The 18,860-nt window shown below is 40.8% G+C and overlaps 1 protein-coding gene across 5 annotated transcripts in view; it reads right to left on the reverse strand.

Moving 5' to 3' along the window:
* The window catches only part of sptbn1 (spectrin beta, non-erythrocytic 1), a 250,501-nt gene that overhangs the window by 37,349 nt on the left and 194,292 nt on the right, over window positions 1-18,860 (reverse strand). For all 5 annotated transcript variants that reach the window (XM_003216155.4, XM_008102749.3, XM_008102750.3 and 2 more), the window contains 9 exons: window positions 18,109-18,411; window positions 16,882-17,035; window positions 14,760-15,630; window positions 14,528-14,665; window positions 13,093-13,849; window positions 11,414-11,616; window positions 5,020-5,110; window positions 1,839-1,985; window positions 503-766 (listed from right to left, as the gene is read on the reverse strand). In XM_003216155.4, the coding sequence (XP_003216203.1) occupies window positions 503-766; window positions 1,839-1,985; window positions 5,020-5,110; window positions 11,414-11,616; window positions 13,093-13,849; window positions 14,528-14,665; window positions 14,760-15,630; window positions 16,882-17,035; window positions 18,109-18,411 (2,928 nt within the window). The remainder of the gene's footprint in view (window positions 1-502; window positions 767-1,838; window positions 1,986-5,019; window positions 5,111-11,413; window positions 11,617-13,092; window positions 13,850-14,527; window positions 14,666-14,759; window positions 15,631-16,881; window positions 17,036-18,108; window positions 18,412-18,860) is intronic.

Below are 18,860 nucleotides of genomic sequence, written 5' to 3' on the forward strand. Positions count from 1 at the left end.
AAGTAAAGATTGGTCAGGGGGAAATACAGACTAATATTCATCAGAGTGCAGCCTAAAATTAGGCAAACATAGCAAGCTGCAACAGTGACTTATGGCATGCTCCAATAATAAACCCTGTTCCATTGCAAAACAGTTGGGTCTGGTTGCCCACCCATCACTACTTGAACTCAAGACTTCCACAATTGTTTACCATCAGCACCATGAGGCTTATGAAACAACTAAGTGAGTGTAACTGCTTGTATAATGGCTTTCATGCCAAGGTAAAGCTACAAAAGGATTCTATGTGTGAGTCAACTGGGAAACTGTTAAATGTAAGGGATCTTTGTAGAAACAGAAATGCTTTAACAAAGTATAACTGAAGTCACCTTCAATACTTTCTGGCCAAAAAGGCAGGTGAGGATCTTTAATATTCTGAACAAATAAATTCCCGTTTCTCTTTCCTTACAATGGTTGAATTTGGCCCCCAAGGAAGCTGAATTGAAGGCTACTGCAATCCCTTCACCTGTTGTTTCTTCAGCAGGATATTGACGCTGGTGAGATCCTTGCCATAGTCATCGGACTGTATCTGGCTCTCCAAGCCATGCAGCCACTTGTCCAAGTCTGCACAACTCTGAGTGAAGAGCTCAGCCTTGTTGGCATCAAACAGCCGCTGAGCTTTGGTCTGGGTGGTGCTTTCGAGTACTTCCCACATCTGGTGCAGACTGGTAAGCTTCTCTTTTACTACTGCTTCTGTTTCAGGTTTCTCAGCAATAAGCTGCATCCCTTCCTGCAAATAAAACAGAAATGACAACCAGGAGTAATTGAGAACCCTTGGCTATGTCAATCTGAGCAGCAGAACTGTTACTGAATTTTTGGAAAGTTTTGACAACACAACAGAATTTCATCCATTCTTTTTAATACTGATTCTCTTGAGGTCCAAAGGAAGTGAGATTGGCTGAGGAAGGAGAGGCAAAAAGCCTGGAGAGGACATTTAGAAATAGAGTTCTGAGACGTAACAATACTGCTACAACAGCTATAACTAGCACTTCACCTCCTTACAGTCATGCCTTTTTCAAGTCAAAGACATGACATACAATGCCGGGTTTAGGTATCAATTCACAGCTTTATAAATAACTATTTGTGAATCAGAGGACAGGCAATGCAGTTGCCCACTCTTAACTTGTCCTCAAGCAATGGCTTTGGGATGGAGCTCCTGGTTTACACACTAGGCAAAAACTCTCTCAATAATATCATATTGAAGACAGGATGGCTTATCGAAGATAGAATGAGCTAGTTTTCTGCAACTACAACTACAACTTGGAGGAATGGATTCAAACTACAGGAAAAAAGATTCCACCTAGACCAGTGGTTCTCAACCTGTGGGTCCCCAGGTGTTTTGGTTTACAACTTCCAGAAATCCCAGCCAGTTTACCAACTGTTAGGATTTCTGGAAGTTGAAGGCCAAAACATCTGGGGACACACAGGTTGAGAAACGACCTAGACATTAGGAAGAACTTCCTGATGGTAAATGCTGTTTTGACAGTGGAATACACTGCTTTGGAGTGTGGTAACTCAGCCATTGGTAGCAGGTGCAAATTACTTTACTCTCCAAATTATGGCTTTAAAAAACAGCATGTGAGAATTCTGGTACATATAACCCACTTTTCCTAATCTGCAACTGTGTGAACTAACCAGTAGAAAGGATTTTCATGTTGTACTGGAGCTGGTAACCATTACAAATACATTATAACTGCAGCTTCCAAAGGCACCAAGCTGTTTTGACCAAACACCGAGCATCTCCACGAACCCACTAGTATGTTTCTAGCCCCTTCACAGAGCTTTGTTCCCACTCCCCTTACCTTTTCAATTTTGTCCAGCCATTCTTTATTGGAACCAAGCTCTGCCATGAAGGCCTGGTGTTTCAGCCACTTGCTATGCAGGTTCCTTGCTTCATCATAAGACATGTCCTGTGCTGTAAGCATCTTCTCATTAATCCAGAGGGAAAGCTGGAGAAAAAGAAAGCAAGTGTGTGGGGGTCACTTTGTGTGAGGGCTGGGAATTCCTCAGAACATACCTCTAACCATAGAAGTACCTCTAACCACGGGAAGGGGCTTTCAGAACTCAAGGGAAGACACTGAGAAGGTCCTCCCTCGTGTCCACCAACCGTGCTTGTGATGGTGGTGAGATTGAAAGAAGAGCTTCCTGATGATTCTATGGAATCATGACCCATGTGGTCTCTTCCAACTCTATGATTCTACGAAATGGTGTTACTTCTACAATGTAGATTTCCCTTCCACTCACCTATGTGCAAGCCCTCCAAAGGCCTCCTGACACCCGAACCCATAAAGCTACTTTTTGGGCAGAACGGCTTTCTAAATAACCTAACCAGCATAGTCATTAGCATGCCCACCTCTCTTGGGAAGATGTTAGATGCATATACAGTAGAGTCTCACTTATCCAACCTCGGTTTATGCAATGTTCTGGATTATCCAGCACAGTCTGCCTCCACAGCTGTTTGTCTAGGCAGCAAGGACTGAACTTTTTACAGATTTAACTTTTGAAAATGTTGTTACTGTAAGTTCATTTTATGCAATTCTATCTTTATTTGTAGTTAATTTGTTAGTAGCCAGTGTTTTTGTAGTCAATGTTTTCAATGCATTGCGATATTTTGGTGCTAAATTCGTAAATACGGGAATTACTACATTACGTTACTGTGTATTGAACTGCTTTTTCTGTCTATTTGTTGTAAAACATGATGTTTTGGTGCTTAATTTGTAAAATCATAATGTAATTTGATGTTTAATAGGCTTTTCCTTAATCCCTCCTTATTATCCAACATTTTCACTTATCCTTGTGACCTGAAGTTTGGGTTGCTGACCTGAAGGCTGCCAGGTTTGAATCCCACCCGGGGAGAGTGCGGATGAGCTTCCTCTATCAGCTCCAGCTCCATGAGGGGACATGAGAGAAGCCTCCCACAAGGATGGTAAAATATCAAAAACATCCGGGCGTCCCCTGGGCAACATCCTTGCAGACGGCCAATTCTCTCACTCCAGAAGCAACTCCGGTTGCTCCTGACACGAAAAAAAAAACCTTATCGAATGTTCTGCCAGCTGTTTATGTTGGATAAGTGAGACTCTACTGTATTAGATTTGTAAGGAAGTGTGGGAATCTGTTTTATAGCACTTTCCATTTTGTGAGAGCACATACTCCACTGTATGCAACTTCAAGAGTGATTTTTAATATCCTGCCATTGCCAAGGAATTTCTGCCGAAAGTCCAGACCCAGCAGAGTGTTGTTTTCCCTTCTTTGTTGTAATTAACAAAACAACACAGTACATTTAGGGAGGCCTTCCAGAAGCTGCAAACTCTGCATCTTTTCAGCCAACCACCCTGTTCTGAGTTTCATGACTTGTAGTGGACCTTCCGCCCAGAATCCAAATGGCACAGGCAAAGGGGAACAGAACTGGCTCAGCCGCCCCTATTTCTGGCCGACAAAGACCATTTTTCATCCATTCATGAACATTTCCAAAGGTCATTTCATAAAAGACTCGTTAAGGGTGGTAATAAAAGGAAAATGTGTAACTGTGGGAAATAGAAGAATCTGCCTTTCAGAGGAAGCTAACAAAGGCACCATTCACGGGATAAGGAAAAGTTCTCATTGGGGCAATGGCCGGTCTGCCCTCCTGGGCGGCACCATGTCTCCTTGGGTGCCATATTATCCTGACCTATGGAGAGGTGAGTTTCCAAAACTCCCATTTTAGATGACTGTGGGAAGAGATTTCGGGCAGGAGGAGGAATGGAATTGCTCATTATGCCAGTGGATGAAGTTCTTGAAACAACCATATATCATGGTAGCAAAGAGAGGTCATGGAAATTCATGGGAGGGATATTTTAATGTCATCTTTTCAAAATATAGAGATAACTGAGACTCCTCCATGCTTGGACTGAAAACTTCTACTGTTTCTTCCAGTTCCACATCCTATGATGTCATAATCAAATTCCACTGTTATTTGAACAGACTCCATCCCTCAATCTGTCAGGCATCATGATTTAGTTTTTATTACTTTCTCTCATCTGTACAGCTGTTATTGTTATGTATCTTCAGGTTATTTCTGACTAATGGCAACCCTAAGGCCTATCATGGGGGTTTCTTGGCAATATTTGTTCAGAGGGCGTTTTGCCATTGCCTTCCACTAAGGCTAACAGAGTGTGACTTGTTGAATTGTGTTTTCATGGCTGAGCAGGAATTCAAACCTTAGTATCCAGAGTCATAGTCCAATGCTCATATCACTATAGGATGTTGCCTCCCAGTTGTTTCTGAGACAGATAGTCAAATAGCTAAGTAGAGTTACTTTTTTCACTGGCCATGTTGGTGTGGTGGACGTGGGGATTCTGAGAATTGTCGTTCAAAAAATCCTATTTTCCATAAAGATAGGCTTGGTGAAATGAACAAATAAAGATGTTGGGTCAAATTGCTAGTATCTCCACCTCATAATGTCTGTGTCTGAATGGAAGGGTCCAAAGCTGATGAACATCTTGTCCTGCCCGACCTTCTAACTGATGGATCCAATCTATACATCAACACAAGATGGATGCAGTGGCGAGGGCGGGATTTCCTTTAGTCCTACATCTTACATAAGTTTTTTTAATATATATAGAGCAATTCCTCAATGCTTGCTGTATTTATAATACAAAATTCATGTTGAGCTGAGTAAGAAATCAAGATAGCAAGTATCTAATATGCTTCAAATTTTCCATTCATGGGGGGAAAAAATTGGAAGCTCATTTCGTATCACTGACATTATCTCTAGGATCTGGTCCACAGGGCTCTTCTAATAGCCTCCTTCCCATGCCTTTTTAATAAAATGATGCTATCTCTGTCCGTTGTCTGCCATTAGAGACTAATCAGTTGCTAGGCAGATGATATCTATCATCTGTTACAAATTAATGGATTAGAGACGAAAGACAAATAAACACACATGCACAAACTGACACACTTTCTATTCAAGAGCAAAGCAAAAGTATCCCAACAACAATGTACCTCTTGGCAATCCTGAAGAAACTTCTGAAGATCTCTGTTGTCTTTCAATCTCATCAGAAGTTCACTAGCCACCTCACGATTCTTCTTATGTCTGTTGAAAACAAAAACACGGAAGAGACTTTTCATTGTGGGAACTCTGGAGACATGGCAGTTTTGGCTATTATATGCCACTTGAATAGAGGCTCTGTTTCAAATCTCGTGCATATCTCCCCATCTTTGGATGCTAATTAGGGACAGAATTCCTTGAAACAAGGACAAAATGACTGGCCTCAAAGTTCCTCCATAAAGAACAAAAGTAAACGAAGTGTTGTGAAGGGTGGGAAATTTGACAGAGAATGGAATTTGTGTGAGGGCCTGTTCCAAGAGTTATGACCTTGGGAATACTACTTTTGGGGGGGTGCAACTCTTAAGATCTACCAGGCAGTATGGCTAGCAAAGTATAGCCTTAAAAAATTGTAATCCAGCAAGATCTCATCCTTCACAAATACCTTGACAGGGCATAATCTGAACCATGTCAATTTTTGTAGAAGGACTCAATTGTTGATCACTGCAACAATTTGGAGGCAGACAGTTAATAAAACACATGGTATTAAAATCTTCAGGCTTATAACAGGCGAAGACAATCTTTCTTCTGGGTTCTTGGCATGAAGGAACTGGGAAGGGAAAGCTCCCCAACAAGAATCCCTTTTCTGCTTCTTACAGCATGTCTCCCTAAGCTCCCAACCCTATACAGCTTAGATGCAAGTTATTTGAAGGACCACTACATCTCTAAGTTTGGCTCAAGAGGGACATTCTTACTATTCCATCACCTTCTCAAATGTGTTTGATGGCAACAAAAGAGAGGCCCTTCCTGGTGACTGCTTCCAGATTTTGTAACTCCCTCCCTAGACAGATCCATCCTTGCCCTCCTTCTATGAGCAGATGAAAAAATGTTGGTGCCATCGGCTTTTACAAGTTAACTAAGGTTCGATTTTAAATTATGTGCGGTGCTGTTTCTAAGGTTTCTCCATAGCATTTTGAGGAATTTTAATTTTTTAACGTTTAGTATTTCAAATTGTTTAATTATTTTAAATCTATATTTATACTTTTATTAATGTGTTTCTGTTATTATTTTATTTTATTAATATTTATTAATAAAATAAAATAAGCCTGTGGCGCAGGCTGGTGAGCAGCCTGCTGCAATAAATCACTCTGACCATGACGTCATGAGTTCGAGGCCAGCCCATGGCGGGGTGAGTACCCATCAATTAAAAAATAAGAAATAGCCCCTGCTCGTTGCTGACCTAGCAACCCAAAAGATAGTTGCATCTATCAAGTAGGAAATAAGGTACCACTTGTAAAGTGGGGAGGCAAATTTAACTAATTTGCGATGTTGGAATGAGGAAATGCAGGAATGAGGATGATGAAGCAGCTGCTCCCCCTGTGGCCAGAATCGACCATCCCCTCAGGAGAAGGTTAAATTGCCTCTGCGTCTGTCTGTCTCTGTCTCGGTTCTATGTGTATATGGGCATTGAATGTTTGCCCTATATGTATATAATGTGATCCTCCCTGAGTCCTCTTCGGGGTGAGAAGGGCGGAATATAAATACTGTAAATAAATAAATAAATAAATATTATTTATATTATTTATATTTATAATAATAAAATTATTTTATTTATTAATGCTTTTCTATTTTACTGCTTAAAATGTGGTGTTAGCCACCAATTTTTGTGAGAAAGGTGTTTCAATAAAGCAAAGCAGATGTGTGGAAAGTCATCTGGCCAAATCAAGTTTTAGTGTTTTCATCTTAAAGATCCGTTGGGGAGACTGCACTATAATCACTATTCCCTTGTCACCAGGGGAAATTGTGGTCTTTCCCACTCATTGAATGCAAAATGCAGGGACAAAAAGGAGTTGCCTGTGCAGTTTGTTTCTGTGGTTCACACTTTGGGTGATTAAAGTGTATAGGCAGTTTATGAATCTTCCTTGATGCCACAATGGAGACATATAGTTTCCATTTTCATATTACCTGGGAGACTGAAAACCAAAGCTTGACATTTATGCCACCTAACATTTACACATTTTGCGACATTTGTCAGAATGCACAAAGCATCTCTCAGTTACAACTAAATCCAGAAGAACAGGGATATAATGCCATGTATCTCTTTGACAAAATAAAAGATGGATGAACAACATGGAAAAAGTTTCAAGAAAAAGCACTTCTCCGAAGGTGGCTCTTGCCACAGGAATTCCCCATCTGTGGGCCTATTGTTACACATGACCAAACATCTGAAAAGGAGAGATGTGGTTATGATAAGAGACTTTGACTAGTTTGGACATGATTCTCATCAACAGAAAAGAACCAATCAATGATATAGAAGGGTGGTTCCCAACTTTTTTTTTTACCAGGGACCACTTTGACCAAGGACCATTCTCCAACATTAGTACCAAAAGGGTTATGAATCAGTTTTTGGTCATCGTTAGATTTGGTTTAGTTATTTGGGGTGCTGATTCAGAAAATTGCATTGGATAGACCACATCAGCTTTCGTTTCTGATACAGAACATATGCCATCCAGTAGTCGCCATCTGCTCACCTGCAGAAAACCATATTTAATAATCTAGAGCTGATGTGGTCTATCCAGTGCAATTTTCATAATCAGCACCTCAAATAAACCCAGGAACAGGTCTAAAAATGAAGACACCAAGGAGGAGGAGAAGCAGCAGTCAGGAGGCTTGTTGTCGTGCCTTTCGTAGGTAGTCAGTCTTTCCCCTCCCGAGACCCCAGTTGTCTCGATACTATAAGAGGGTTTCGCGAAATCAACCACTCTTGTTGCGACAGTGTAGTAACGGTGAGGCCGGGGACGATATTTTAGTTCTTGGCGACCACTGGTGGTCCATGGACCACAGATTGGGAACCACAGATATAGAAGGAATAGGAAATTTGGCTAAAACTGACCACATCATCTTAGAATTCATTATAAAAGCTTAAGAACAAACCTACAGAACCTATCTTGTTTGTAACTTGGAGGCTGCCAGTAATTACCAAAGAGGACCTAAATATTCCTAGAAAGATGTTATCTCAGGGGGGAAAATAATGTTTTTATACTTTGTGTTTTTTTCCACTTCTGAAGAAGTTCTATAAATGTGGGGGGCCTACTGTAAATCTAAATAAATCTTTTTAAAATCCTAAATAAATATATCTACAATTACAGAAATAAAGTAAGAGTTATGTGGTGGCGGCAGCTCTCTCCAGTTTTGCAGCTGAAATTGGAGAACATTAGGCTTTTAAAACCATGCTGGTTACACACAGTGGTAGCTCTATTTCTTGTGTATCATCTGAGTTGTATTGGATTTAGCCACAAAAACTGGGCCTTCAGTCAATGAACATTTCTCTGCCATTGTATGGGACAAAGATTCCATACAATTTTTTCTCTCTCTCTTTTTTTTTTTTAAAAGACTCAAACCACATGAAAGTAAAAAATGCTTTCCCATAACTTTCTCCTAATGGGTTGCATTACATATTACGAGGCTTTCTCACACAAGTCCTGCTTCCTCAAAGGCTTTTTAATAAGTCTTTGCTATGACTCAGCACCCCATAAACTTCCTTTTTACCAAGGCAAGCTCCAGTGGTTTCTATAATCCTTAAATAAAGCAACAGGCTTAAGATCACTTTCCAGGTGGCTATAGCTACATATTCGAGGAAAAGGAAGTTGTGTGTTTTGAAACATGCATATTAGCACAACATCTTTTTGAGGAAAAAAAGGTTATAAAAGTGAGAACTATTCAGCGATAGCCAAAATTAATACAGGGGGTTGCTGTGAGTTTTCCGGACTGTATGGAGATGTTCCAGAAGCATTTTCTTGATGTTTCGCCCACATCTATGGCAGGCATCCTCAGAGGTTGTGAGGTCTGTTGGAAACAAGGCAAGTGGGGTTTATATATTTGTGGAAAGTCCAGGTTGGGGAAAATAAATGAACTTTCCACAGATATATAAACCCCACTTGCCTAGTTTCCAACAGTCCTCACAACCTCTGATGATGCTTGTCATAAATGTGGGTGAAATGTCAGGAGAGAATGCTTCTGGAACATGTCCATACAGCCCGGAAAACTCACAGCAACCCAGTGATTCCAGCCATGAAAGCCTTTGACAACACAAAATTAATACAAATTAATAAAACATCTGTACAGTAGGACCTTCATTTTCACAGGGGTTTGGGGCATAGGACTCCACCAAAATTGGTAGAACACTTTTCAAATCCACAAAAGTGAAATCCACAAATGTGGAGGACCAACTATTTATAACAAGAGAAGTTTACCATTCGAGCCTAGAATCTATTCATGGACTGGATTCTCATACAATATTCAGCCATGGTTTGCTGCTGACTTGCGAATCCTGGTTTGTTTCAGACCTGGATTGTTAGTCTACCTGAACCCAATATTTTGTCTTGTTCCTAATGTAGTTCCAAGACTGAAAAAAAGTCTGTCTAAAGAAGCAGGAGAAAATGAATCGGAAATCTGGAAAACAATTTTTACAGGAGAATTTATGGATGAAGCCACAAATCACAGTCAATGAACTAAGCAAAGCTGTGACTTAACAGACGTTTTCTTGTTGCATTTAACTTAGGAAACTATGGGTAGCTGCTTTAGCATAAGCCAGGATGCAAAACCATAGTTGTAGTTGGTTTCACATTTTCCGTCCTCAAAATTTTAACCTTTTTCCTGTACTGAGCAAAATAAGAAACTACAGTTAATTGAAGATTTCAGCATTAGTTTGATCCCAAAGGTTGAGGAAAGAGCTTGGTTTACATAACTGAGGCATGGGCAAACTTGGGTCCTCCAGGTGTTGGGAATTTTGGGAAGTCCAAAACACCTGGAGGGGGCAAGTTTGTCCTTGCCTGTTATAACTTGATTTCTTCCTTAGTGAGACACTCCTTCCTTCCACTTTTCTCACTTTCATGACCATTTTTAAAGTTAGAAACTCACTGTTTAATTGTCCACAGATGCTTTATACTCAAAATGTGGAGAAGTGACTTTTCTCAGACTATGGTGTCTAGCATCTAGGGAACTCTGGAAGTCATAATTCAAACTTTTCAAAACTTTGCTTATACCACCTCATGTTCAGACTCCATCTTATCCATTATTGGCTACTATTTCAGGCAGGGACTCTTTCCCAGATCTTCCAACTCGAGATGCCAGAGAATGACCTTGGGACTTTCTGGGTCCAAGCCAGGTGTGCCCTTACTACCACTGGGACACATGTTTGGCAATCAACGATAACCTGGAAGGTCACATTGCTGGTTTTTGCAAAAATTCTTCATTCTGCTGTGCTCAAAACACCTTTGCCTGGCAATGGTAATGATTGCCAAGATTGCTGGATAGGTGTATGTAGCACTTCTCATGGCTAACTGCTTAAGTCTAGATGGATTTGGCAGGGACATCAGTGAAGGAGATGTGTTGGGTACACTTATGAGGTGGTGTTGATAGCCACTGTCATCACCTCCACTCTCTATAAACAATCCTGCAGCTTACCAAGGTTTGGGAAGGCCTGCTGATCACAGTGTGATTTGAGAGCCTTGTAGTAGTTAATTTACAGATCTTCCAGCCAAGGATTTCTGGAATGGCTCAAGAAAATATTTGTATAGGAAGCGCTTGGAAAGAGTGAACGTCAGCAACTGGCAAAGGTGGGCAACTTCAAGTGCCTCCAAGACTACCATAAACTTCCACCTTTCACCAGTTTTTAAGCATTCTTAAAATCCCTCTGTTCCTAAAGACTTAAGATGTCTTGATATTTTGTAGCCATGCGGATAAAATACTTATCTCTGTATTTTCAGTGAAATTTAGGGGGAAGCAGAAATACATACTATTAAACATAATTAGGAAATTTTGAAAATCCTTAGGGCTCCTCCAAACTGGTACAAAGCCTCAGGATTTGGTGGGAGTTGTAGCTGTATTTCCCTGTTGGTTGCTATATAAAATATTCATATGACACTCTTTCTGCCCATTCTTCTCTCTCTAAATTGTACTAGCTACAACTTTTTATTCCCATGCATCGGATGCCCATTCTTCTCTAAATTGTACTAGCTAGAAGTTTTTATTCCCATGCATCAAAAGCTCATCCAAAGCGATTCTATGATAGTCACAGCTCTTTGTGTAAACATCAAGTCCCTTTTAATAAGCTCAGGTAATAAGCAGGTCTACTGCAATATGTGTAATTCTGATATTTAATTTTCAAAATCAATCAATCAATACTCCTTAAAAAAAGTCTAACCAGCTCTAATTGCTTTCTTCTGGCTATATTGGGTTGCATACCATTCAAAAACTTTCCTAATAAAAATGATATACGTATCTGAGAAACAAATAGATTAATGGTAGTTGGCAGTTCTAAAGAGCCTAAATGTTTTGGGGACATTGTACCTGTCATCAATGGAATCCACTTTCTCTTGGATCCTATCGGAGTTGATGTTGCCATCACTGACTAGTCTCCTTCCAGTTTCTACAACAGCATTGATCTTCTCCTCGTTGGCATCCATTGTGGTCATGAAATCCTCTTGTTTCTTGATAGCAGCTTCTGCTCCTTCCAAAGTGGTGGGCATTTCAGTATGTGCCAAAACATATTCCTGTTGTTTTAAAGTGCAAGATAGAAAAGAGAAATATAAAGGTCTCTAATAACAAAATCACCACTGATCACAAAATCAATACTACATGGGGAGCTATAATGTTCTTAGTAATTTCCACAAACCCATTTACTTAATTACCTAGCTCTTCTTACATTGTGATGCCAAGAGAAAACCATTTCACGTGAACTCAGGTTACAGAAAGACCTATTATCAGACATGTTTTCATAATTATGTCAACACATTTGCAAACCAACTCCTGAAAAACATTTTCAGACTGTGTAAGTAGCAGGCAAGGGGAGATTGTTGGGTTGTTATATGTTCAAGAATTCACAAGACACATTATCCACACGGACACTCAGATGTAATCTTCATATTCTAAATCACAGTCTTGAGTCCGCCAAGCCATCATTTGGAAGATGGAGAAAGAGTGACAAACTCAAACAACTAGTTTTTCCTCTTCTACCAATTCTCATGCGTATCAGAAGATTTCCTCAGTTTGCGCTTGTCATTCTATCTGAATCAACCATAGTTTAGATCACTGCTTCATAAATTGTGGATCACAACCCAAATGTGGTTCCCTTAGCTCAATGTTAGGGTCACAAAAATTTTGGCAACAGTAAAAGATAGCTGAATGTCACCTAAACATTTACACAAATCTGTTAGCAACAACATGCAGTGCTTACAGTGGGCTCTGCAGAAACTGCTTCATCTGTACTTCATAAAAAGGAAAATCAACTCATTCAGCAAATGTTACAAATGCTGATTTATTATCAGTAAATGTTTGATTTTATACCTATTTTATATATCTATATATACGGGGAGCACTTAAAATTTCTTGGGGCCAAAAGGGCCACCATTCATTTGCTCAGGCAGAAAATGCTCAGGGGTGGAAAAGGCTTAAGAAGCCCTGGTCTGATTGTAGCCAACAGGTCAACTGAAGTGGCTTATCATAGAATAGTAAGAGTTGAAGAAGACCTTTGGGCCTCATGGGCTTCATCATGTAACTACTTTCACAACTTGTGAAGCAGCTAGTCTTATGCAAGGACAAAAACATGTGTACTTCCAGTAACATGCTAAATTGGAGCTTCCTCCATACAGTCAAGGAGATGGGAGAGATACTATACACCAAAATTGGAGACTTTTCTGGGATTGAACTGGAATTCCATGGAATTTACTAAGGGCCATATCCAATCTGCTACTGCGATGGCTGAAATTCAGGTGCAGCCATCAAGTGTGTGATTGACCCTCACCAGTACTCATGGCTGGTTTCTATGATACAAGAAGATGCCAGTTTGTCCTGCTGTAGCACAGAAAAGCAACTAGGGAGACAATTACTGTAGTTTCAATAGAATACCCCAATTACTTCTAGACTGATGTGCACCATCAATCTAGAAACAGTTGGGGGTACTGGGCACAAAACAGGAATGCACGGCCGGCATGCCACCTCTGAGACAAATGTTGCCCATCCCCCTTTACCTGGTTGTTAAGAAAGGCTTCTGCTTGCTTTGTGTCTCTGAGGAAGAGCTGGTAGGCATGGGACTGGGAGAGAAGATTCTGCCGGTTCTCCCACATTTTGTGCAGCTCATTCCATCCAGTGTCCAAGGCTTGCAGGCGCTGGTGCAAGAACATATACTGAGCATCTGTCTGCCCTTGTGTGACCATCTCACCCATGTCCCGCATTTTCTGATAGTCTTCCTCATAATTGTTGATTTCATTCTTAATATTCTCATGCTGCGTGAGCAGTTTCTCTGCTTCCGTCAGCGTGTTCGGCATGTCTTCCGAGGCAATGGCAGTCTGGGTACGGGACAGCCAGGACTGGAAGTCATCCAGGTCACGCAAGAACTGCTGCAGCTTGCTAGCCTCTCCGAGGGATTCTTCGCGGTTCTTCAGGGTGGTTTTCATCTCTTCCCAAACATCACTAATTTCAGCAAGCCGAGACAGTATGGCTTGAGCTTGGTCAGGATGTTCCGACTCTAACTTCTCTGCCTCTTTCTGGAGGTCGCTTAGCTTGGCCTCAATAGCAACCAAGTCACGTTCCATTCCGGTCAGCTTCCTCTGAAGAGCAATAACTCCAGCCAGATCATTGCCAAGCTCTTGGGTGGATTCAATAACTTTAGTCTTCTCCCTGATCCAAGATTTGGTTTCATTACATTCAAGGTGATAGTTCTGGATACTGAGAGCTGAGAGGAGAGCATCCTTCTTTATGTCCACTAGTTCTCTGAACTGACTCCACCTGGGACAAAGAACCAAAAAAAGGGGGAAATTAAGAAAGAAATTAATTTATTTCTCACTTTCCAAAACTAAATAAGAAACTAATCAAACACATTAGGCATTTTGTTTTAGTTATATGCTTCCTTTCCTCTCTCCACTGTAAACAGTGAACATAATTTCAGTGCTTCTACTGTTGGGAGCCTTTCACTTGCCAGATGTTTAGACATAAATTCCCAGCAGCATCAGTAAGTGTGGCCAACAATAAGAGATTGTGAGAGTTGTAGGCAGATACATTTGGAAGGCAATGCATTCTACTATATTACATAAACAATCAGAAGACAAATGGCAAAATTTACTGTGCGCTGCACTGTACCTAAAGTTCTTATTAATGATGATGACTTGATACAAATGTTAGAATTTCTGGATAACAAAAATAGGAGAATCTTGCTCTTGGGTCTTGTTTATTTTCTGGCACACTGTTACTCAACTTCAAAGTATTAAGTCTGAACAACATGATGACAATTGCTCATCTTATTCTGCAAAAGCAAACTCATACTGTATATTTAGCTGAGCAAACAAAATGGCATAAAGAGCACAAATAGCTTTCTATTTATGTGGATCTAGTTGTAATAGCACTCACAAAGGTAGTAAAAGATGCACTTAGGAGCATAAAAGATAGGTAAAAGTAAATATTCCTCACCTTGTATTGAGCTTATCTTGCTGCGCTTTGATTTCCTTTTCATTTGGATGTCCATTGTGTATCAGTTGTCTAGCAATCTGGTTAACCACAGCAACACGTGAGGCTTGATTGTTCATTTCTGGTTCTAGACTTTCAAATCTAGAGGTGGAGTGCATAAGAAAAAAATTAAATGTACAGCCAGGTGAAATAAGATTAAGAATGAAGCTCAAAGAGCCAATGAAAGCCATCTCACCTGTGCTGGATCACTTCCAGGTCTTCTAGTTTCTCAGGGATCTCTGTGTTGTTTAGCCATTGCTCCTTCTCATCAATCCAAAGCTCGCAAGCATCTGCCTCACTGAACATCTTGTACAGAGCCAAGGTGTCCTGCAGGGCTTGCTTACGCAGCCGTGTGAGTTCAGCAACCTCTTTGAACCTCTCTTCTATTCCCACCAGCCTGTTCTTCACATCTGTTGACTCTGCATGTTCCTGTGGCAGGGCTCTGGCTTGTTCGTGAAGAGAATCAATGATCGACCTGTAGCTTGCAATCTCTTCAGCGACATCTTTGTGTTTCCTAACCAAGGACTGCGTGGAATACTCATCATGGCCAACATCACTGCTGGAGACAATCTTGAGGATGTCCAACATCCATGTGTCAATGTCATCGGCATCAGCTTGGAATTGGTGAAGGAGGGATGCTTCTTCCAGGCGCTTCTTCCTGAAGGCCGACAGCTGTTCCAGGTTAGCCCACTGATTCTGGATGTCTGTAATCCTCTCTCTGATCTTCTCAGAACCAAAGTGATCCTCAGCAATCATATCTTCCCCTTCCTTGATGGCCTGTTGGAAGTGGCTGCTCCGACCACTCATTTCATCTTCAAATGCCTTATGTTTGCTGAGAAGCCGGACGATGCTGGTTAAGTCTTTTCCATAGTCATCGGATGATAAGATCTGCTCCTTTTCTCTTATCCATCCCTCCTCTTCAGCCATTTCCCAGAAGAACTTCCATAAGCGCCGGGATTCTTCCAAACGAGCTCGGCGTTCTGCCGATAACTGACATAATTCTTTGTAACAAAACTCCATGTGAGCCACACGGTCTCTGATAACTTGTGGGTCACATGGTTTGTAACCTATCAACAAGCAAAGACAAGGAGAGTTGTGGGATAGTGACATGGAAAATTAATTCACTGTAGAACAATCAAAAATTATTTACAACAACCAAAGTTAAGGGAATTCTTGTTGCTTTACACTTGCTCATAGATTCATCAAATGAGATCATCCCCAGTTTAGCACATGCAATCTTCTGAGATGTCATCCTGAGCTGAGGCATGTCAGAGCCTGCTCTTTGCTAGAATATGCTCTGAGACCCCCCCATATTGTTTCACAGATGCACACAAACAGGTTCCAATCCAGTACGGTGCATTAAAAAAAAAAACAGTTGCTGAACTTAAAACAGTATTGTTCTGCTCAATGGACAAGTACTTCAAGATTTCCCCATGCTTGCTTTCCACCACCCCGATCAATGTGATGAGAGAAAACCAATAAGCTGCAGAGAATTGTGAAGGAGCCACAGGCAGGCAGCATAAACACGACACCATATAACATGACACTACTCTTTGATAGCGTGTGGCCCAATTTCAGTGGTGCATTGTGTTCTGTTACACTTGGCATGCTGGTTAAGGCAGATAAGGAAGAGGAGAAATAAGATAGTGGGGAAAATGTCAAATGTTGCAGATCGTGGACAGAATTCTCGTACATTTTTGCAGCACTGCCCAGCAGTGATGTGGGAAGGTAGACAAAATCAGCCAGCTCAGAGCAGTGTATTTCTTTAATGTCTTACTTTCTCCAAGGCTGATATATCTGTAACCTTTTTTGATCTTGCTGTTACCACCCACATTGGCACAGTTACATCTGTAACAATGAGACTGGGGCTTACGCCTCCTGATTACTAGTGGAAAATGTTTGGACTTGGTAGATGGCTCTTGCTGGATACCAATTCATTGTAGACATAAACTCTATTGATACGAGGAATCCAAAAAGTTAAAGGTACATTGGTGAAAAGGTCAGTATGAATACTATACTAGCTATAAGTATAGCTAAAGAAACAGAATATATATACAATGCCCCTGAGTTTAATCCTATAATGACTTTATGCATACTATCAATATCACTGATCCACTACACCTAGACTAGTATAAATAATGTGCCAGTGCCTCAATGTAAAATGGAACAAACATACCCAACATTATAATATTTCTTCTTAACTGTGTTAACTCTACACACTTAGAAGACCAGTGTCTTCCATCTCTAAAACCCAGTAAACATCTGGTCACAACAGGAATGGCTCCAAGGTCATGTAAATAGTACAAATCAAGTCATACCCTCTCCATCTGTGGCAAATTTCTGAGCGGATGCATTGACTCCTCTCACTCTTTCAGCTTGAATGGAAATGTCAGCTTCAACAAGTGCATGTTTCTGCAGTAAGTCTTCTACCCCCAAGAGATGTTTTCCATAATCTTGAGACAGTAGCAAAACCTGCACACACAAAACCAACCAATTGAAGTAAAGTTTACATGGTTGGTGTTTTCAACAGAGATGTCATAAAAGTCCAATTTCAATTCTCACAATTCAGCCTTTTTTTCTGAGGGATGTATACACAAGGGGAAAAATATACCATTAAATATGAAAGTTGTGCAAACATAGAATTCAATGCGTTTCTCACTCCTGCCTGATTCTACAGTACATACATAGGGCTTTCCCTGTTCAATTAAATAAGCATGTGATTTTTGTACCGCATTACAAAAGGAGAGATGGACACCAACTCTACCACTGCAAGAAGTATATCCATTGGTGCCAATGAAGCACCCAAAATGGTACCCTTCTGATGGGTTCATATAGGAGGATAGTCTAGGGATGAGCAACTGAAGACTTATTAGATCAGTGGTTCTCAACCTGTGGGTCCCAAATGTTTAGGCCTTCAACTTCCAGGAATCCTAACAGATGGTAAACTGCCTGGGATTTCTGGGAGTTGTAGGCCAACACACCTGGGGACCCACAGGTTGAGAACCACTGTTTTAGATGAGTCTGCCCTCCTGAGGAAGAACATTGACTGGTCTCCTAGTCTCATGCAGATGAATCAAGGTGGCTGTGGGAGTGCTTTTATTGGAAATACACTTTGGAGAATGGGCATATATTGGCTCATCAACCCCTCCTGTTTTCAAAGTGGTTTTTTGTTATAGCTAATTGCATTCATCTCATGGAAAATAACAGATATTGCTACTATTATTTGCAGTCTCACGTATATACACAAATTCCAAGAATGTATTCTCTGAAGATATGGGGATCATATTTATTTTTATCTCACTTGAGTCCCAATAATGGAACTCAATGTGATTTACAAAATATTAGAACCAGTGCAATGACAGAGGAACTGAGAAGCATGTGTAGCTTGGACAGGAGTCCCTAAATGAATAAGTAAAACCATGGATAAATGGAACCACGGATATCAGTCCTGTAGATACAGGTCATGTTGCAATAATAAATCATCCCTTACTCTGAACCTCCTGAGCCTTTTCCAAGTTCGATTATCTCCCATGTTGGCCACTTACCTTCATCTCGTCCATCCAATCCATAATGTACAGCATTTCCTGGAAGATCTTCTGCAGACCAAGGTTCATCTCCAGCCGTTGCCTGCGCGCCTTGAGCAGTTCCAGGAGATACTCCCATAGGCGGATCACGTTATCTTTCCTTGCGGTGATGCGCTTGATATCATGGTAATTCTCAGCCTCAAGCTCCCTGGCAACGGCAACCACTGCCTGCACTCTTTCTTCATATGCCGCAATGTCAGTTTCGATAGCTTCATGCTTTTTCGTGGCAGCCTCCACCGCTGGGAGGTCAAACCCGAAGTTATCCTGTAAACACAATGGGTTCTGTTTAATAGTTCTATAGCAGGGGTCCCCAAACTTTTTAAACAGGGGGCCAGTTCACGGTCCCTCTGACTGTTGTAGGGCTGGATTATAGCTGAAAAAAAACCCCTATAAACAAATTCCTATGTACACTGCACATCTCTTATTTTGAAGTAAAAAAAAAACCCAAACAGGAACAAATATAGCCTCAATGTTAATCATAATCATAATAAAAATAATATAGAGGGTTGGAAGATACCCCTTAGGCCATTGAGTCCAACCCTCTTCTACCTTTGTGCACCAATAGCACAAGCAAAGCACCCCTGACAGATGGCCACCCAGCCTCAATGTTGTTAATAATGATAATAATAATGCATCACACAGCCCTAAACGCTTGGGAACTTGTGAATTGCAATACAAAATGCAGCATATATATCTCGTTTGCTGTGTTATAC

This window comes from Anolis carolinensis, chromosome 1, assembly GCF_035594765.1.
Source record: "Anolis carolinensis isolate JA03-04 chromosome 1, rAnoCar3.1.pri, whole genome shotgun sequence".
Lineage (NCBI taxonomy): Eukaryota > Metazoa > Chordata > Lepidosauria > Squamata > Dactyloidae > Anolis > Anolis carolinensis.